At 49.2% G+C, this 19,017-nt stretch overlaps 8 protein-coding genes and 1 non-coding gene across 17 annotated transcripts; 4 read left to right on the top strand and 5 right to left on the bottom strand.

The window, feature by feature from the left end:
• The first annotated feature begins 1,029 nt into the window (after positions 1 to 1,029).
• On the top strand, positions 1,030 to 2,714 carry FOXG_06401 (phosphomannose isomerase type I). Its single transcript, XM_018385058.1, has one exon. It carries the CDS (start codon positions 1,219 to 1,221, stop codon positions 2,482 to 2,484), a length of 1,266 nt encoding a protein of 421 aa, XP_018242242.1. The 5' UTR covers positions 1,030 to 1,218; the 3' UTR covers positions 2,485 to 2,714.
• A 268-nt stretch (positions 2,715 to 2,982) lies between these two features.
• Positions 2,983 to 3,098, bottom strand: FOXG_19236. The gene has a single exon (XR_001936375.1). It is a non-coding gene; the product is annotated as a 5S ribosomal RNA (ribosomal RNA).
• Positions 3,099 to 3,390: 292 nt separating this feature from the next.
• Positions 3,391 to 7,619, top strand: FOXG_06402 (uncharacterized protein; the record flags this gene model as incomplete). Of its 7 annotated transcripts, XM_018385061.1 has the most annotated exons (9): positions 3,404 to 3,673; positions 3,722 to 3,827; positions 3,875 to 4,001; positions 4,047 to 4,152; positions 4,201 to 4,505; positions 4,559 to 4,592; positions 4,653 to 4,926; positions 4,978 to 5,312; positions 5,360 to 6,181. In XM_018385061.1, the coding sequence occupies exons 1-9, from the start codon at positions 3,628 to 3,630 to the stop codon at positions 6,028 to 6,030; spliced, it is 2,004 nt and encodes a 667-aa protein (XP_018242245.1). In that variant the 5' UTR covers positions 3,404 to 3,627. The 7 variants fall into 7 exon arrangements, with proteins under 7 accessions (XP_018242247.1, XP_018242245.1, XP_018242244.1 ...); XM_018385060.1 differs by having other exon boundaries at positions 3,412 to 3,673; positions 4,559 to 4,926; positions 5,360 to 7,619; XM_018385064.1 differs by having other exon boundaries at positions 3,438 to 3,673; positions 3,722 to 4,001.
• Positions 5,970 to 7,648, bottom strand: FOXG_19237 (uncharacterized protein). 2 transcript variants are annotated; one of them, XM_018399432.1, is made up of 3 exons: positions 7,497 to 7,648; positions 6,631 to 7,418; positions 5,970 to 6,575 (listed from the first exon to the last, which is right to left on the bottom strand). In XM_018399432.1, exons 1-3 carry the CDS (start codon positions 7,563 to 7,565, stop codon positions 6,146 to 6,148), a joined length of 1,287 nt encoding a protein of 428 aa, XP_018242250.1. In that variant the 5' UTR covers positions 7,566 to 7,648; the 3' UTR covers positions 5,970 to 6,145. The 2 variants fall into 2 exon arrangements, with proteins under 2 accessions (XP_018242250.1, XP_018242251.1); XM_018399433.1 differs by having other exon boundaries at positions 6,020 to 6,575; positions 6,631 to 7,648.
• Positions 7,649 to 8,029: 381 nt separating this feature from the next.
• FOXG_06403 (uncharacterized protein) lies at positions 8,030 to 9,348 on the top strand. Of its 2 annotated transcripts, XM_018385066.1 has the most exons (3): positions 8,030 to 8,374; positions 8,434 to 8,685; positions 8,736 to 9,348. In XM_018385066.1, the coding sequence occupies exons 1-3, from the start codon at positions 8,200 to 8,202 to the stop codon at positions 9,215 to 9,217; spliced, it is 909 nt and encodes a 302-aa protein (XP_018242252.1). In that variant the 5' UTR covers positions 8,030 to 8,199; the 3' UTR covers positions 9,218 to 9,348. The 2 variants fall into 2 exon arrangements, with proteins under 2 accessions (XP_018242252.1, XP_018242253.1); XM_018385067.1 differs by having other exon boundaries at positions 8,034 to 8,685; positions 8,736 to 9,300.
• Positions 9,349 to 9,561: 213 nt separating this feature from the next.
• On the top strand, positions 9,562 to 12,745 carry FOXG_06404 (uncharacterized protein). The gene is made up of 3 exons (XM_018385068.1): positions 9,562 to 9,878; positions 9,929 to 11,202; positions 11,249 to 12,745. Exons 1-3 carry the CDS (start codon positions 9,651 to 9,653, stop codon positions 11,415 to 11,417), a joined length of 1,671 nt encoding a protein of 556 aa, XP_018242254.1. The 5' UTR covers positions 9,562 to 9,650; the 3' UTR covers positions 11,418 to 12,745.
• Positions 11,439 to 12,781, bottom strand: FOXG_06405 (threonine aldolase; the record flags this gene model as incomplete). The annotated part of the gene is made up of 2 exons (XM_018385069.1): positions 12,188 to 12,781; positions 11,439 to 12,142 (listed from the first exon to the last, which is right to left on the bottom strand). The coding sequence occupies exons 1-2, from the start codon at positions 12,759 to 12,761 to the stop codon at positions 11,439 to 11,441; spliced, it is 1,278 nt and encodes a 425-aa protein (XP_018242255.1). The 5' UTR covers positions 12,762 to 12,781.
• A 574-nt stretch (positions 12,782 to 13,355) lies between these two features.
• On the bottom strand, positions 13,356 to 16,042 carry FOXG_06406 (ATP-dependent RNA helicase MAK5). Its single transcript, XM_018385070.1, has 2 exons — positions 14,378 to 16,042; positions 13,356 to 14,327 (listed from the first exon to the last, which is right to left on the bottom strand). The coding sequence occupies exons 1-2, from the start codon at positions 15,827 to 15,829 to the stop codon at positions 13,461 to 13,463; spliced, it is 2,319 nt and encodes a 772-aa protein (XP_018242256.1). The 5' UTR covers positions 15,830 to 16,042; the 3' UTR covers positions 13,356 to 13,460.
• A 410-nt stretch (positions 16,043 to 16,452) lies between these two features.
• FOXG_06407 (uncharacterized protein) lies at positions 16,453 to 18,822 on the bottom strand (the record flags this gene model as incomplete). Its single annotated transcript, XM_018385071.1, has 1 exon — positions 16,453 to 18,822. The coding sequence occupies one exon, from the start codon at positions 18,820 to 18,822 to the stop codon at positions 16,453 to 16,455; it is 2,370 nt and encodes a 789-aa protein (XP_018242257.1).
• Positions 18,823 to 19,017: the final 195 nt, after the last annotated feature.

Genomic DNA, 19,017 nt, shown 5'->3' on the forward strand with positions numbered 1-19,017 from the left:
GGAGGTCCTGCTTCTATGCATCGACATCCTGAGTTTATAGTAAAGGCGGAAATAAATTGACTTACGGGATGGTCAGATACATGAACTTTAGTTGGGCAGAGTTACATCAGACCATCTCAAGCTAGCCCCAGGGCTCACTTGTCACACCGCAAACTACCTCGATGTGTCGGGTGCTATTGACGACGGGGCTGATCACTCTTCTAGTAAATTAGCCGACAGCTTGCATTTCTTGATCGCAAGACTGATCTGAACATCACCGGATCCACCTGTTGGTCCTCAAACTGAAAAGTACGACTGCCGACGACAGATCATTGCCGGTAAGTCAGGATCCACTATTCACGTTCTCTATACTGGAGTGGTTCGGGGTGTAGATGACTTTTGAAAAGCTTGCCGAGGAGTTTTCAGTTACTTTTCTTATAATGAGTTCCCGTGCTCATGGCTGTGTCCTGGCTAGTATGCTCATTTGTGATACGTAGGATGGTCTCATCCCTCATAATGTGTTTGCCAACTAACGGTAATAAAAAAAAAACTGCTTGAGCACGGGAGTAAACCTCACTCTCGAAACATGTATTTGTTTAATAAGTGATTAGTATATGAATATTAGTAAGACCCTCAACAAATTGTTTACATTTTAAAAAAAAACCATCCTGCGTTCGGTCTCCAGGGTAAGGGTGCATTAGGATGGTATCTGTAATACAAAGATACAACGCTGACTCTGCGAGAGTCGGATTTAGCAGAGACCATAGTCTAGGTGGGCGTACAGCATATGTGGACGCTGAGATGTCTTTTATGTAGTCCTGTGACGTCCATGAAACAGCCCGGGATTTTCGGCGCAAGCATATAAAAAAGCGGGCCATACCCGGAGGCCAACGTCCGGCCGGATCGGGATCGAATCTGGAAAGCCTTCATCTTCTCTCGGCTGACGTGCCAAGCCTTGCGAAGATGTACGTACCTCTACAGAATGAGGGACCAACAAGTGATGTAATTATACTGGGTCTATCGAGAACCTCGCATTGTACCACAATATGACCTTGATTCAATTATCATTGTCGCCTGACGTCAACGATAGTGATGACAAAATGACGATGAATTCGGCTGTTGGAGCTCAACATTATATCAGCTGCGAGTGGCCATATATCAATGAGAACTACTACTGTTTAGTTGCCCACTGTCACTGACCCAGAAGAAAAATTACAGTTCTTTGCATTGAATCTCAAAATGTCGACACCAGCAGCTTCCTTCTATCAGCTCCGTTGCGGCTGCAACCAATACCCATGGGGTAAACAAGGTTCTAACTCTCTATCTGCACGACTCTGTGAAAAGACGCCGGGATGGGATGGGGATGGAAAGAAGAACTTCAAGATTGACGAGGACAAGCCATATGCTGAGATGTGGATGGGCACATACCCCGTTTTGCCATCCTATGTCGCTAGCACAGGCGAGGATCTCCAAGACGTTCTGGACCGATACCCTAAGGAACTTTTGGGAGAGAAAATCACTTCAAAGTTCGGACACAGCAAGCTTCCATACCTTCCCAAGGTTCTTTCTATTGCGAAAGCATTGCCATTGCAGGTTCATCCTAACAAGGAATTCTCGAGTAAGAAGCACAAGGAGGACCCAGGCTCATTCACGGATGGCAACCACAAGCCAGAAATCGCCCTCGCATTGTCTGAGTTTGAGGCATTCTGCGGCTTCAAACCTGTCGAGGCTATCGTGGATATCTTACGCCAGAAGCCTTTGAGACACTTCCTTGTCGCCGGTGGCGCAACTGTCGCGGATGAGAAGCTCAGCCAAGAAGGACTGAAGCAGGTCGTTAAAACTATTTTAACATCATCTGACGAAGACATCAAGAAGGCTTTTCAAGCAATCCGAGAACTCCCCGACTCTGCCTTTACGGGACTCAACTCGGCCATTCCACAGGTCGCCAAGAAACTCGAGAAGAATTTCCCAGCAAACGACCCTGGCAACCTAGTCGGACTGTTGTGTATGAACTACATGCTGCTCCAGCCAGGCGAGGTTATCTACATTCCTGCAGGCGGGATTCATGCCTATATCCAGGGCGATATCATTGAATGCATGGCACGTTCTGACAATGTTCTCAACACTGGATTCTGTCCCAAGGCCGAGCGAGACAATGTCGATGAGTTCTGCTCAGTGCTTAACTGGGAGCCCACGACCAAGTCACAGACGACACTGCAGCCAGAAACTTATCCTGGAAGCAAGGAGGGCAAGACCCAGCTCTTCAAGCCACCTACCAGCGAGTTCAACGTGCTTGCGACTGACTTGAAATCTGGTGAGCGCGAGGCATTGAGTGAAGGTGGTCCCAAGATTATGCTTGCTACACGTGGAAGCGCAAGTGTCAAGGCAAACGATCAGTCGTTTGAGTTATCCGAGGGCCATGTGTATTTCATCGCTCAAGGAGTGAAGCTGGATATCACTGCTGGTAGTGGTGGTCTGTTGCTGCATACTGCGGTTGCGGAATGAATGACTATGACGATTAACGAAGAAGACGGTTCAGTCTGTGAAACTAGATGAGATAGATAATGAATGGAGAAACCTCTCAAGCCTGTAGTTTAAATAGATGTCGCGAAGTCCCGTGCAAGAAGCCCAAGGTTTAGTTCTAAACCACCACACATGCAGAACTTAGAAAGACAGCCTTTATTGGTTACATGTTACCTGTATGTTCCTTCCGGCTTACTGGTTAACTGGACGGGAACTAATTTGACATTGAAGCTCGTTCACCAGCCATTGCGGCATGGAGGAAATAGCTAACGGTGTAGGTTCGACTTTGGATGGTAGTGTTCTTGACGGATCCGCTTGTGAAAGTCTGGATCCATGTATCGATACCAAAAGCTTCACAAGTCATTTCTCATCTCGTACGAGGCTTGCCGCAACCTCGATACTTAACCACCACACAAACCAAGATTAAATACTTTGAGGATGACTCTAGATAAAAGTTAGAGTCTAGAGCAAAAAGACAAAAACATACAACAGCGGGGATTCGCTGGTCGTCACCGACCCAACTACTAATCCGCCGGTTAGTGGCTTGACTATGGGAGAGCAGACGGGATCCCGTATTTTCCACTACCTATGGTCGTATGTACCTGTTGACTGTGGGAAGAAGATTATATCCTTAGCACTTTGCTTCTGTTAATACGTGGCGCCTGGAGTACTTTATCGTAGATCACGTTCACGATAGATAGCGGAAACCCCAATAGAGAGGGTGGAAACCCATCACTGCATATATGAGAATCTGCTGAGGAAGGGAGGAGAAGGTTGAGATGCTGTTGCGATGCAGATGCGGGTGGTGTTTTAGGCAGGCATGGAGCATTGGTCAGACAGGCAGGTGTGCACTGTGTCAAGTGTGTCACTGGGGTGGAGGAATGACAGTGCGACTGCTCCATGATTCAACCTGACTGGCCTATACCTTCTTTTAACAACTTCACAACACTCCTCACCACGAGGTTCTCTCACAAACAAATAATTCTCGAAACTGATCTCCTTATATCTCAACGATCAAGCGGATGAATGATACAAAGCTCCTATTTCGTCCGAGTTCCGTGAACGGCTCCTCTATTCTGCACATCCGCTTTGTGCGAATTCACTGTTCGCGTCTAAGTATTGCAAATGTCAACGTTCAACGGCATTGTGTCTGAGTTTCCAGACATACGAAGTCAGTTGATTTCCGAGAAAGGGTGAACATGATCTAACAAAATTTCAGTCGATTTCTTCCGGCGCAATGCCGGTGCACAACCACCACTTGCTTGTTTCCTAAGTCATGTTCACAGCGACCACTTGGCAGGGATCGAGAGCCTGCGATCTCCATTGTACATCTCCAAACTTGGTTTGAGTACTCTACTAATTGCAGATCCAGTGTCTACTGCTCAGCAGCCACCAAAGAGATCCTTCTTCGTCTTGAACGATATCCTTGTCGCATCAACTATGCCAAGGGGGTGCTAGAATCAACTCAGCAAACCTTCAAGCATCTCCGCAAAGTCTTGGTATGTATACTCTCTATTTCCCCAACTTTGTGCTGAAACGAATAGAAACCCTTGCCTTTGAAAACGCCTACATCGATCGAGCTTCGCCCGGGCCGCGAGATTCAGGTAACTCTTTTTGACGCCAACCATTGTCCTGGGGCGGTGATGTTCTGTAGGTTGACACCCAAAAACAACCTTTACAGTTTCTGACCAAGTCAAGTGGTCGAAGGAGATAACAAAGCAATTCTTTACACAGGAGATATCCGGAGCGAACCCTGGTTCGTCAATGCAATTTCCCGGAATCCAAATCTCATCGAGTATACGTCGGGCATTAAGACGCTCGATAAAATCTATCTTGACACCTCTTTCACCGAGAATGTGCCTTTTCAGACGAAAGCCCAAGGCATCGCTGAATTGTTGCGAAAGGTTTCCCAATACCCAAGTGATACCATCTTCCACCTACAAGCATGGACTTACGGATATGAAGATGTCTGGCTCGCTTTATCTAAGGCTTTAAAATCTAAAGTCAGTCAAAATGACCTCACAGGACGCCGAACTCTGATCACTGATATTAACAGATTCATGTCGACGATTACAAACTCCGGATCTATGGTTCGCTCAAATCAAACACCCCTGACTCGAGATTTGACACAGACACTCATCTTACTCCAGAGTCGCCGGCTCTGACTGGCCACATGTGTGGCAACATGCCACATCCAGGGTGCTTAACGTCAGATGTAAATGTCCGCTTACATAGTTGTGAAAAGGGGAACTTATGCGAAGTGGCTCAAAGACCTACCACTATATCTATTCAACCTATCGTTGCCCACTTGCCTACGGGAGAAGACTTGGCCGAAGTTGGCGTCGGCGGCGGTGGAGATGATCTTCAACGAGAAGCCGAGTTGGAATTTCTGGACCAAGCTAGCTTGGCCACCCTGTTCAATACGTTTGTACATTATATCACTTTTGCGGGAGGCATGCTAATCGTGAACCCAAGGTTCCTCTCCTCATCTATCGCTTCAACCGATATGTCAGATATACTCGAAGGGACCTTGGAGAAGATAGTCTCCACCGGTCGCAACATTCCACTGGACTGGGGCATTGGTACCTTGAATGCTCACTCTGCTGAAGAAGTTATCATGATGCTGGTGGAGAGATTGAGAAAGAATCCCAAGAATCAGAAGCAGCGTGACAAGTGTAGTCTCCCAAGAACTATTTACTTTCCATATTCAAGGCATTCTTCGTTACCAGAACTCTGCCACTTCGTCGAAGCTTTCCGGCCACTAGACGTGTGGCCATGCACTGTCAATAATGCTGAGTGGCTAAAGAATGGTAAGTAATGCATATGGACCTACATGTCTTTAGCTGATATATGTAAGGGGTCACCATTGGGGGCATGTTTGGGCCATTATGTTCCGGTGAACTATTTGAACATGATTTACTGATGCAAGATTTTGCTGCCAAACACACATCAGATGACGGACATCAGCAACATGGCAGCCAGACAACGATCGGACCCGACTCTGTCCCAAGCTCACCAGTCCGTGAGTCGCAGGGTGCAAGTCAGAAACGCCCCGTCAATATAGACCATCGATTCGTGAGCCCCTTATTGGAGACGCAAGCGAGTATTCGTCATGGGCGCGTTGTCTCGGAAGCGGAATGCCCAAAGGAGCACCTGGAAGCTCCGTCCGAAAACTCTACTCAGCAATCGCTCGTAGTCCCTACCATCGAGCAAGCAGAGGATGTGCAGCAAGAGAACCACATTCATCCGGAATCACTGATAGATAGCCCATCCAATTCGCCGGCACCTGTTTCTTGCCGCCGCAAACGTACCGTTTCTGATATTTCAGTAGGTGAAAATGGCGGCAACAGGCGACAAATGCGCCAAATCACTGAAGAGTCGTTGCCTTTGGGATTATCAGACGAGGCCTCGATTGCTCGCCGAGATGCATATTGGCATATGGTTGATTATATGGACGAGGGTACTTGGGGTACGTTCCAGCTTATATCTACGAGCAACGAGTATACAGTCAATGAACCGGAACTGTGATCGAAGGCACATTCTATAATATTCAAATTAAGCAACTCATGTTTCAAGCAAAGGTTATCAGGCTTTATTCCGGACAGAATACAACGCTTTATGCTGGTGCTGAGGGCACCCATGCCTACACAACAGCTTCAGCGACCATCTGTTTGGGCCACTGCATCATTTCTAAGAAATTTGGCCTGCCGCTCAAGCCCTCTTCTATCTTGGCCATCACCTGTCGAGACCAACCCCTCGTGAACCAGAAGCCTTTCTCAAATACTGCCCAGTGCACAAGGTAATGTGCGAAGAGAAGAAGAGCATGTGGCCTTTGTGCAGCTAAGTCGATGAGTATACTGTCATCAATAATGTATAGCCAAAAATGTGCCGCTGCGACCTCTGCATGTAACCCAGCAGCGGCAAATAGTCTCGCAGAGGTTTCCAGACCTTCTATAGCTGCTGTATACTGTTGCAGGCCGCTAGCAGGGATATCAGCTTCTTGGAAGGCTCGAAGCCTTTGCAATGCGGCCCATGTATCTGTGGGCAGAGACGAGTTTTCGAGAGAGGGACAGCTAGGGCTTGGGTCAGCTTCTTTCCAGGTAAGATCGTAGCCTCGGGCATGGATACCGTTCTGCCTCGTTGTCAGAGTCAAGAACCCAAATTCCGAAGACGACAGGAGCAAATTCTGTCCTGACTATCCGCCCCATTGCTGGCTCTAATGTTGTCTTGATACCCCTTAACAACCCAGCAAGTTCGATGAGATTTGTGATGGGGTCTTCCAGTGCACAGTTATCCATCCGGGTGGGTAGCGTCAACATATGCAGCACAACGAGAGATGCAAAGCCAAAAACAGGCATCCAATTGGTCATGTTATAGTGTTGGAGGTAACGACGATAGCCCTCGGAGCCAAGAGTTTGATGGTAGTCAGCCAATGGCAGATACGTCTTGCGATTAGCTGGCACCAGATAGGCCTTGTGGGCTGCGGCAATGGCAAGGATTCCATGCATGACGAAAGGGTCTTGATAACCTAATCTTGGAATTGCGACGCCCCAAACGTATGCCAGATCTTTCCGGACACACAAGGTATCTGCGGTTACTGTGCAGTAGTGATGCATAAGCTCACAATCGCGGGCCCAGAGTTCATGTGGAGGGAAGGGAGCGATCTGCTGTGTGGGACTGGGGTGACTGTAGCTGCCAAAGGGGTCAGGGGAGTCGACTAGATGATGGTTGTCTAAGGAACTCAGGGTTGGAGTTGGGGTTGAATTTGAGGGGCTCAAGTTGGGAAAATATGATGAACGACTGTCACTGCTGCTGTCAACTGAAGATATGCCTAGACTAGTCAAAGGTTGTGACGCGAGACTGCATGTTACGCCATGTCTTGTGCAGTGGAAACATGATGGTCGAGCCTCATCACACTACTTCGGTTAGACACAGAAAACGGTTATGGAGAAGCCTAAATCTCCGGTAAGGAAAGGGCGTTATAGTTTACGAACCTTGACTTTACGCTTCTTACAGTTTGTACAGCCTGTCCGAGACTTGGTATGAGTTCTTCGAGAAGACATTGTATGATTGGTTTGTAAACCCGCGGATTCGTATCACGAACAAACGTCAAAGCGAAGAGAAAATTGAGAGACAGGAGAAAACCAGCTTAGAGACACTCTTTTCACATGGACTCGGGACAAAGCAGAGCGAAGCAATGACAAATACGCGGAAACGAGCCATCTATACGCGTACTCGGAACCGCTAGGCTTTTTTTAGGAAAAGATTGTATGTCAGCATCCTTGTCGTCGGGACGTTGAGGCTCCCGTTAGTGGCAGATCGGCCAATCTGAAGCAAAGTATGATGAGACTTGAGCTTCATCGGGACAAGAATGGATATTTGCGAGTACTCGCAAAGTGTTCGGAGATTTATCAGATGTACGGGGATGGCCGTGGCTGTGCGAAGGGAGTAAGTTCGATGGTAGGAGCATAGATTATAAAGAAGACGTGAGGACGTCCAAGAAATAGGTACTGTTTCTTTTGATGGTACGAACTAAACGTTGTTCTGCGGTTCTGCGGTTCTTCGGTTCTTAGCAGGGTTGTTTCTTTGTACAGACTACCCGTTCTTTTCCTGTCCTTTCCCAGCCCTTCTTATTTTATCTTTCAAACTCTATCTAAACTTTCACTGTACATCGGAAACACTAGTCGAGTGGTTAACATGGACTGCAACCCCAACTACAAGGATGCCGTTTGGGCATTCTATCGATTTGTACCCTCAAAAGAGGCAAACATTGTGTTTGTAGTTCTCTTCGCGATAACGACGCTCCTACATGTCTTTCAACTCTGGCGAACAAGAACATGGTATTTAATACCATTAGTTCTGGGCGGAGTCTGTACGTTTTGCCCACATTCCAATCCGAACAAGGATACCGTACTAACCAAGGGTACCCAGGCGAGGTTATCGGATACATCGGGCGGGTTTTAAACACAAATGAAGAGCCGGGATGCTGGACAATGGGGCCCTACATCATGCAGAGTGTCTTGATTCTCATTGCGCCTGCGCTCTTTGCAGCGTCGATTTACATGATCTTGGGAAGAATTATTCTCCTGACAGAGGGTGAACACCACTCGTTGATTAGACGGAAGTGGCTCACCAAGATCTTTGTATTTGGAGATGTCGCATCGTTCATGCTTCAATCATCAGGTATGACACTTGTCTTGCTGTGAATGGGTGATGAAAGACTGACTTTTTAGGTGGTGGTCTCATGGCCATTGCAGATCTCAGCAAAATGGGCGAAAAAATCATCGTTGGAGGCCTTTTCGTTCAGCTCTTCTTCTTTGGTTGCTTCATCCTCGTAAGCGCGGTATTCCACATTCGAATGCATCGAGACCCCACCCCGAAATCCTTAGAACCTCGCGTAAGATGGCAGACATATCTCACGACACTCTATGTCACAGGCATTCTGATCTGGGTGAGGAGTTTGTTCAGGGTGGTTGAGTTTATCGAAGGAAATGACGGGCACTTGATGCGCAGCGAGGTTTGGGTATTTGTGTTTGATGGTATGCTGATGCTGCTGGTGTTGGTATGGATGAACTGGTTCCATCCTGGCGAGATTGGACTCCTGATCAGGGGAGAGAGAAGTATCACGAATGGACTTGAGCTGGTCAAGATGGGAGGGTCGGGGAGAAAGAGACTCGATACCATGGAGAGTCTATCATCTGAACATAATGTTTGAGTTAAGATAAGAGATTTGCGGTAGCATCATGAAATTCTGATGCTAAAATAGAATAGTGCCCCCCTGCAGCTGGAACTACCCCCTGTAAATCGAAAGCTTAGCGCATATACCAACCAATCACCCAATTCCTCACGTCATCCATCCCTGGGCCTGAGACGGACAAGACATGTCTCAAACTAACATGATGCATTCCAAGGAGAAAACATGGAACTAACTGCTGCGGTAGCTTCATGGGGAAGTACCCCGGGATGACAATTGACTTATCAACATGATAGCATTACCATTAGCTCTTCAGCTGCGTTGATAAGAAGTGGCGCTTGGCTAAGGAGAGACGGTTTTATCTAGTCTGGCAGTTCCTCTTCTTTCTCTTCCTTTTGTTTCTTGTGTAAATACTCTCGTTAATTGATTGTGCCTTCTCTGGAGAAGTATCATCATGACTGTCCTGGGCGACCAATTGACCGAAGTCACCTTCACTCGCGTCTTGCTCTTCGGCTCTCTCTTCTTACTCGTATCGTTCATTGTCGATTTGCTCACTCAACCGCGTTATCCTTCTGAAATTCCAGTTCTTGGTCACAGCTCAGAGAAATGGTTCTCCAGAATCAGGAACAGTCTCGCCTACTTCACTCAACACCAAGCCTGGATTGGCGAAGGCTACGAAAAGGTAAACCCTCCAACCCACGCTACCACTACTCATTTTTCTAAGAGGAATAGTACGGCAAAAATGGCCTTCCGTTCATTGCTCCGGCGCCCATATCGCGTCCTCCAGACGTCATCCTTCCCCGTTCACAAATCGCCTGGATGATGGAGCAACCCGATCGAATCCTCTCAGCATCCCACGCCCACGACAAGATCCTCTACACAGAGTATAACTTCCTCGGGAAAGATCTCGCCGCGGAGCCCTTTGCGAATCGCGTCATGCACAAGTATCTCGCCCGCAACTTGTCATCAGCGATACCAGCAGTCGAAGACGAAGTCAACGGTGCTGTTGAGCATGCACTAGAGACCATGATGAAAGCAGCTGCTGAGAAGGACCCTAAAAATGTCGATGGTGAAGGCTATACGAAGGTCAATCTCTGGGATCTTTGGCTTGCGATTGTCCCGCGCGTCACAAACCGCCTTCTCGTTGGCAGCCCAGCATGTCGAAACCCTGACATCTTGAAGTCGATGGTGAGCTTCACTGACAACGTTGTAATGAACAGCTTCTTGCTACATGGATTCCCTCAAGTTCTCCATCCGATTATTGGCCGTTTGATCACCATACCAAACTATCTCCATTGGCGCAAGGCATCTCATGTCTTACTGCCCATCATTGAACAGCGCTTGAAACATATGCAGCGTCAGGAGGCTGGCGACCCTGAGATGAAGAACTACACGCCTCCAGAGGACTTCATCACTTGGGATATTCGTCTTGCGATGGCAGAGAAGAAGCCTTTTGAGCTTGATCCCGTTGTCATCTCTAAGCGGCTCTTACCAATCAACTTTGCTGCTATCCACACAACCGTCCTGACAGGTCAATCTTGGATGTTGGACTTCCTTTCTTCCCCACCATCTGTTCTCGATGCACTGCGCAACGAGATCCTCGAACATAAGCCCTCCGAGGGCCACTGGACGAAACAGGCCCTGTCTTCTCTCGTACGCGTCGACTCGTCCATTCGCGAATCCCAGCGTGTAAGTAACTTTGCCGCCAACCTCATCGAGCGGCAAGTTATTGCACCAGAAGGTCTGCATCACCCTGACTACGGATGGACTTTGCCGCGCGGGGCATTCGTGACGGTCAACTTGCAAGGAACGCACCACGATGACGAGATTTATGAGGACGCCATGAGCTATGATCCCTGGCGATACTCACGAGTCCGAGAAGAGTGGGAAGCAAAGTCGGCCGAGGAGAAGCAGGAAAAGGAGGAGGAGGCCAAGAAGATAAGAGGATTGGGAATGGTGACGACTAGTGATGCCCACTTGGCTTTTGGACACGGTCGACATGCCTGGTGAGTCTCATAGATATCTATGAGTTTTAATGCTAACATTGTGAAGTCCTGGCAGATTCTTCGTTGCTCACGAGCTCAAGCTCATCATGGCTGCATTCCTTCTCAACTACGACATCAAAACACTCGAGAAACGACCAAAGCCCCAATGGATGGGCGCCACGATCATTCCTCCCCTGGACGCATGCATTGAAATTCGCAAAGAAAGCACAACATGATCAAGTCAGCTATTGCACAATCTAGCTGTACCCTCCGTGGGCCTCTCCGTCATTAAGAGTCACGCCGTTACGCTTGTCCTCCATCAACCTTGTCAACGCCGTCACCAACTTATCAACAGCCACTTCAGACGTCTGATGATGAAAGACGAGCCTGGCCATGGGGAAGACCGAAACATCCTCCTTTGCGCAATACTCAACGAATGCCGCGGGTGGAATCTCAGCGGCTTCCAGATCCAGCAGAATCATGTTGGTCTGAACAGGAAGTGTGAACTTGTATCCCACTGCTTCGAGTCTCGCAGAAGCATCCTTCGTCATGGCGTGCACAGACGGAAACCTCGGGATGCTGTACTCAAGCGCTGATAGAGCTGCAGCGGCCATCATGCCCGGTTGTCGAGTTCCTCCTCCCAACATTTTCCTGAACCACTTTGCCCGCTCAATAAAGGGCTTCTTGCCGAGGATGACGCTGCCCATTGGAGCACCGATGCCTTTGGCTAGACAGATGGATATACTGTCAAAGCAGGCTGCGTAGGCCTTCAGATCAACACCTTCTCCGATGACGCCGTCAAAGACACGAGCTCCATCGAGATGCATGGCAATAGGCTTCTGGCCTTCCGGTACAGGGAATGAACGGACATAGTTTGAGATGGCTTGGGCATCAGCAAGGGGTAGGATAGTGCCTGAGAGGGTATTCTCAAGGGACACGACCCTCGTAGGTGGGAAATGAACTATCAAGTTAGTTGCGTATCATATATCGGGACAAATCAACATACTGTTCCCGTCCGCGATGATATTCTTCTTAACATCCTCCAAGGTCAGATGCACCCCATTCTCTGCATGAACCGTCGTGACACTCGCCTGCGAAATCACCGGCAGAGCACCACTCTCCCAGCAATGCACATGTGCCCTATGATCCAGCAGTACACCATGCGGCGGTTGGGTAAGATGCGTTCTCAAACAAATTTGGTTCCCCTGAGTACCAGAAACAGCCCATAGAGCAGCCTCCATGCCCGTCAACTCGACAAGTCGAGCCTCGAGAGCCTTGACAGAGGGGTCGCCTTCAGGATCGTAGATATCGTCGTTTACCGAGGCCTCGAGAATAGATGTCATCATCTCCTCAACGGGGACGGTAACGACATCTGAGCGGAAGTCGCGAGAGGCTTTCTCCCGGCTGGCAAGCAACTTGGCTTGGACTTTTGGGGTGAATGGGGATTCGGGGGTGGTTAAGGAAGGCATTTTGAGCTTGTGATGCTGTGTTTGGTGGTGAGGTAGGAGAATATTTTGATGGACTATCAGGGTCTTTTTATATTTATCTAGTTTATGCATCTTCAATACCCCACATGTCATGAGGGGGGAATCTATGTCTGGCTGCTCTGCATTCGTTATCTTTGTGGTGTGTGCTGATCTGAAGTTTCCCGCGGGGATGCGTCAGTCCCAACTACGAGGCGAGGTTGTAGTTGATGTTGTGGATCTCGACTCTCTGGACGTAGCTCGGGATCTACTTCAATGCTTTGTAGTGCATAGTGAATCATAAATGCCCTGACTTACCCTCTCTCATGAAACTGTATTTACAGGATAGTATCTGCTGCATACTCACCCCACGAGTATGTCATAGACCATCATTACATCCCAGTCTTACAAAAATGCGCCTTCCTATCGATAATAAGTCCTAAATCTACGATCCATTTTGCTTTGTGTACTCCTCACTTTTGTGACTTGTTCAGGCACATATGCATGGTAGTCTATTACATGGCATCCCCACAGCCCAAATCCGCGGCCAACTCAAAGTTGCCCGCGGTTGCGCGGCTCAAAGAGGACGACCGATAGTGTGAGTAGTGTCTACTATCTACCCCGGAAAGAGAAAACAAACATCGATCAGCTTCTCAGATGCATACTAATAGCTTGCCATATTGGGTCTAGGGATTGTACTGGTTTAAGCATGTCAACGACTCAATAGTGTGAACAGAACTTTGTTATTCGATAGATGCATTATAACTTGGCCATTTTTGCCTGTCATAGGCTCAGGCTCAAACACGCTCTCTATAACTACAAGTCAAACCCCAATCCATCTGTATTTCCCAGGAAAATACCCCCGTTCTTCCCCTCTCTCAAAAGAGCACCAACGTCCACTCTTCCACCCGTGATATACCTCTCACTAACGCCCAGGTTCACTCTTCTGCTCAACTCCTCTCTCAGTTGAGCCTTCAAAGCACCCCTTTCGGCCTTAGACAGGCTCTTGGCTGCCTGCTCCTTTCTCCTTCGTCCACCACCTCGACCACCCTTGCCACCGCTTGCGTTGACAGCCTCGAGATCTTCAGAGTCGTATTCTACTCCAAGTTCATCAGCTGCATTTCGTAGCCATGTATCGTCGCTGTGAGCCTTTTCCTTGGCTAGTACAGTATCGGCAATCTTTTTGGCCAGGTCCACGCGGGGTTTGAGACGCGATGCCATCCTTCGATCAATAAGGAGAGTCTGAATAAAGTGCTCTCTCTTTGCACCCGAGCTACGCTCGGCGTGAACCTTGCTTGCAAGACGTCGTGTAGGAAGGACTTCGTCAGGTGAGCACAGAATCACACTCACGCCACTAGACTCGCCACGAGCTGTACGACCAGATCGATGGATGTAAGTATCGGCAGATCGGGGGACATGGTAGTGCAGAACTTGATCAACCTGCTTGATATCGAGACCACGAGCGGCAACATCGGTGGCAATGAGAATAGAATTGCGAGCAGCAGTGAAACGCTCAAGTGAACGAAGGCGCGCCTTTTGTGCCATTTGAGAGTGCAGAGGTAGAGCTGTGAGGTTAAGATTTGAGAGAAGGGGTGTTAAACGGCGAACAGCAGAGATGGAGTTGGTGAAGACGAGAGTGCGGCGACCAGGGTTGAGAAGGAGAACGGTGTAGAGATAAAGATCCTGTTCAAGGTTAGCATGATGAGTCTGTCTTGCTTATCCTGCAAACTCACCTTTTCCATAGCACCACACTCAATAAGTCCCTCCTTCAAGCCCTGAGCCATCTGGCTTACGGGGTTGACGTCGATGAATTTAGGCTCACCCCTGAACTTTAGACACTTCATCAGATAAGCCATCTTCTCCTCATCGTTTCCTGTAGATTTGCCCTTTCCAGCCAATTTGGTCTGAAGGTCCTTGTCGAAGGTTGCTGAAAAGACCAATGTCTGTCGTGCATTACGGTCATCATCCTCTTCATCATCATCATCCTCGTCCTCGTCCTCGTCTGAGCTCTCTGCGTCGTCGCCGGGGCTTTTTCCATCGAGAGCGCCAATAATATCCTCTGCCTCCTTGAATTGACCAACTTTAAAAAGTCGATCGGCTTCGTCAACAACAAGGAACTTGATCTTGGCGAATTTGCTTTGCAAAGCCCTGTCGCCACTGAGGACCTCCCATAAACGACCTGGTGTGCCAATAACGATATCAGCCTTCTCCAATTGTCGCTGCTGCTTCTGAATGCTGAGACCACCTGTCACAACACACACGTACGGCGCGCTGGGAAGACCGTCACAGAGTGCCTTGAGATGATCACCTAATTGCTTAGCCAATTCTCGTGTAGGAGAAAGTACCACAGCCATGGGACCAGTTCTCTCGACGCCTTGTTCTTGCAGCTCCAGCCAGCGCTCAACCATGGGAATACCGAAAGCCAATGTCTTTCCTGAACCTGTCTGTGCCTTGCCAATAACGTCATCGCCAGCCAGAATCTCGGGAATCGTCTTCTCCTGAATCAAAGTCGGTTTGGTAAACTTAAGTTTCGCGATGGCTGAGAGAATCTGAGGTGATAGGTTCAGAGGAACCCAGGCCGCCATGTCGACGTCTTCTTGGTCTGCGTAGTCGTTCGCATCGGCCAACGCGCCGAACGTGTTGCCCCCGCGTGCAGAGGACTTTTGTACGACTTTCGAGGCCTTGTCCAGCTGCTCGTCTTCTTTTTTGGGGCGACTGTTCTTCCCATCCAATTTGTCTTTGTTTTTGTTCTTCTTGACCTTTTCTTGCTCTGCTTTCCCTTGCCCAGCCTTGCCCTTATTCTTCCCTTGAGGCTTCTCGCTCTCCAAGCCACCTTGACCACTGCCAGCTTCGCCGGGATTGATATCCCCGACCTCCACAGGGTCGTCGCCAAACCCTTCAAAAGATTGGTCCCCATCGAGGACTTCTTGTTGAGGATCGATTATGTTGCTCTTGTCGCCAGCCACGAGGAATTGCACTCTGCTACCATCCTTGACCACGTCCACGCCCTCGATAACCTCTAGTCCTCCAAAGTCCTCGCCTACCGATGACCAAGCGAGGGCTGTAGCGTCGACGGCTCGGCGCGATTCTTTTCCGCCGGATTTCTTCTTGGAGATGTTCTTTGATCGTTTCGAGGCGGGACCGGTCGCAGTTGGAAGCTTGCGCTTCTTCGAAGGGGGTACCATTGAATAAATTCGAGTCGCCTCTTTCCAAGGCGATATCTGTTTCGCTTTTCGCCGTTTCTTTTCGTTGGTGAGTCGGCTGAACGTGGTTTCTGTTGTCGAGTTTGATCTCGAAGTCTGTAGGAAGGTCCCCAATTTTTTGTTTTCCTCCGAACTTTTTCTTAGCTTATCGTTATCGGCAAAAGCTGGTGCCGATCCGCCGACACTCCACCAACAGAACATCAGTCGCTGGAGATGCGTTTGGTTCTCACGGGTGATACTCATACTTCTGACTTCCACGGTCGCAACAATGAGATGAGATAAGCGGATTTTCAAGATGATCATACGATGTGAGGTCCCATATACTAGGATGCTACTCTAGTCTCACTCTAAGCATATAATAATTATCATCGCAGTCAATCAATCACCTGTATTCTAGACGGCAGGGGACTTAAGATTGTAAAACCAAGGAAATATATTTCTTTTTCCATTTAGGAACCCAATAAGTAGATGAGACATAATAATGCTGTTGTAACACTCCCAAATGAACCGTCATCCATTCTCTCATCCCCTTTAATGACCAAAACACAATAATTACATGCCTTTTTCATGTTGTACATTTCAGATATCCCAACCCCGGCGCTCTACTAATGCGCTCCGCGTGCTCGCTTGGCTCCTCCACCAACTTCCGAATCTCCTCGTGGCCGCTTGTTGCCAGGCTGGAAATCGTTGGCACTGGGGTTCATACCACCGCGTCCACCACCACGACCTCCTCGTCCTCCACGGCCAGCATTACCATGTCCACCCTCTTGAGGTCCACTGGCTGCACGTTGGCCAGGAGGCACATAAGCTCCACCTCTTCCGCGTCCGCCACCACGAGGCATGGGGATGCCGGATCGGACTGGTTGTTGGCCTTGTTGTTGACCTTGTTGTTGTCCCTGCTGTTGGCCCTGCTGCTGGCCCTGCTGCTGTCCTTGCTGCTGGGGCGCTTGCGTCTGTTGCTGACTTGGCTTAGCAGCGGGTGCTACACCATTTTCATTCTTAGTAGCAAATGGGTTTGGTGCAGCCGCTGTTGCAGCGTTAGCTGGAACAGCAAATGGATTGCTGGTCTTGGGACCGGGAATTCCACTGGTTGCTGGGGCTGCCGCTGCCGCTGCTGCCTGCGCTGGCTTAGACTCTGATCCTGCTTGTTGTTGTCCCGCTGGAGTTGCAGCTGGTGTCCCCTGAGCAGCCTTAGCACCAGCTGCGGGTGTTGCAGGGGATGGTGATGGAGGCACGCCTGCAACCGAACCCTGCCTGGCCGGAGTAGGCTTTGCTGCAGCCGGTGTTGCTGGAGGGGCCACAGCAACCTTGGCCACTTCCCAAACCTCGACCACAGGCTTCTGAGGAGTTTCGGAAACAGCCTTCTCAACTACACTAATCTTAGCATTGGCTGCTCTCAGCTTGTTCTCAGCCATGTTGATGCGCAGAGTTGACTTCTTGGACTCCATAAGCTGGGCTTGATCCCTAGCTGCAGCAATCTTGGGTTCGTATTCGGTCTTGAGTGTTGACTCCAGCTCCGCTTTGAGTTTAGAGCTTTCTATCTCAAGCTTCTTCTTGATGTTGGCGGCAACAATATTCTTAACTGTAGGGTTAGTCGCCAAGAATTGTCGAATACCAGTATCATCGAGTTGAGACAAATCGGTTTGTCCAACGGATGAAGGTGTTGCAGGCACAGCAGGGGCTTCTGCTTTGGCGGGTGTTGCAGGGGGTTGATCTACTGGCTCAGTCTTGGTGGCATCGGCGTTTCTGGCTGTGGGGTTCTCGGCGAGCCAGATCTGCTTTTCTTGCTCGAACTTGAGCTTGAGATCCTCATCCTTCTTCTTGTATTCCTCTTCCATCTTGCTTCGACTCTCCCTCAGCTTGGCGTTCAGAGTATCCCGCATCCTGTCCGAACGTTCTTTGATGGTGGTTTGAATCCTTGTCTCAACCTCATTGGCCTTCTGTTCAAACTCTGCAGCCTTAGCCTCGGCTGCTGCAACTCTCTCTTCCAAAGCCTTCTTCTCTTCGTCGGAGATACTTGCAACGGGCTGCTCCGTGGAATTGGTAGCTGCGGGCTGCGCAGGAGTTTGATCCGTAGTTTGAGCAGAAGCATTGGCGGTGGCCTCTTGGAGCTTCTTTGTCGCCTCATCACGCTCAGAAATAGCAGTCTGTAACTCATTGCGCAGAGATTCAAGCTGTTGCTCAGCACCTTGCTTCTGCCCATTGATGCTCTCGAGCTCCTTGCGAGCATCGGCAAGCTGTTGCTCAAGCTGAGCAACAACGTCAGAAGAAGCGGAAGCTTCAGCAGGTTGGGCGGGAGTAGGGCTAGACTGTATAGTCTGAGCCTGTTGTCGTAATTGCTCAACTTCCTTCTGGAAGTTTTGTATTTGTTGTTCGAGCTCAGACTTCTGGTTTCTCGACTCCTCCGCCTCCTTCTTGGTACCTTCGAGCTCACTTGTAGCTTTGTCCAAGCTCTCTTGCAGTTGGTTGGCACGCTGGATGGCCTCATTCTTCTCTCCGGTGAGTTTTCTTGATCGTTCCTTGGCCTGCTCAACAATCTTGGCGCGCGTGGTACTCCAGTTGTTTCGCTCACTCTCCATGGTAGTCTCAAGTTCAGTGATCTTGGCCTTCAGGGGCTCCTGGCCTTGCTTCAAAGCATCACGTTCAGTTTCCAACTCGGTGATCTTCTCCTTAAGCTGCTCCATCTCAGCGGGGTCAACTCGTCCATATTTGGTCAGAATGCCCTCAGTGCGCTTCTGCCATCGGTCACGATCCTCCTGGATTTGCTTGATTTCATCCTCGAGGAAAGATTTCTGAGTTTTGAGCGTGTCGATTTCAGCCTCCAGAGGTTGGATACGGGCCTCCATCTCTTCAATCTTCTTGTTTTTCTCGCCGATCTGGTCCTTGAGCTGCTGGTTCTCGTTGCGCAATGTCATACTGCTTTCGCGGTAGATATTGAGCTCATTTAGCTTCTCCATGAGGTCCTGGTGTGTCATTGAAGTGCGACCACTCTGGGCAGCCTGTGTGCGTTCTTGGTCAAGCTTGAGACGTGCCTCATCTAGCTGAGACTGGGTATACTCAAGTTGTTGCTGGAGTCGCTTGGCCTCTTGAGCCTTGAGATCATACTGAACCTCGAGAATCTCCTTCTAATCGTCGGAGGTAACTGTTGAGTTCCCGGAGACCTTCGCTGG

The sequence above is a fragment of the Fusarium oxysporum genome, chromosome 2 (assembly GCF_000149955.1).
Source record: "Fusarium oxysporum f. sp. lycopersici 4287 chromosome 2, whole genome shotgun sequence".
NCBI lineage: Eukaryota > Fungi > Ascomycota > Sordariomycetes > Hypocreales > Nectriaceae > Fusarium > Fusarium oxysporum.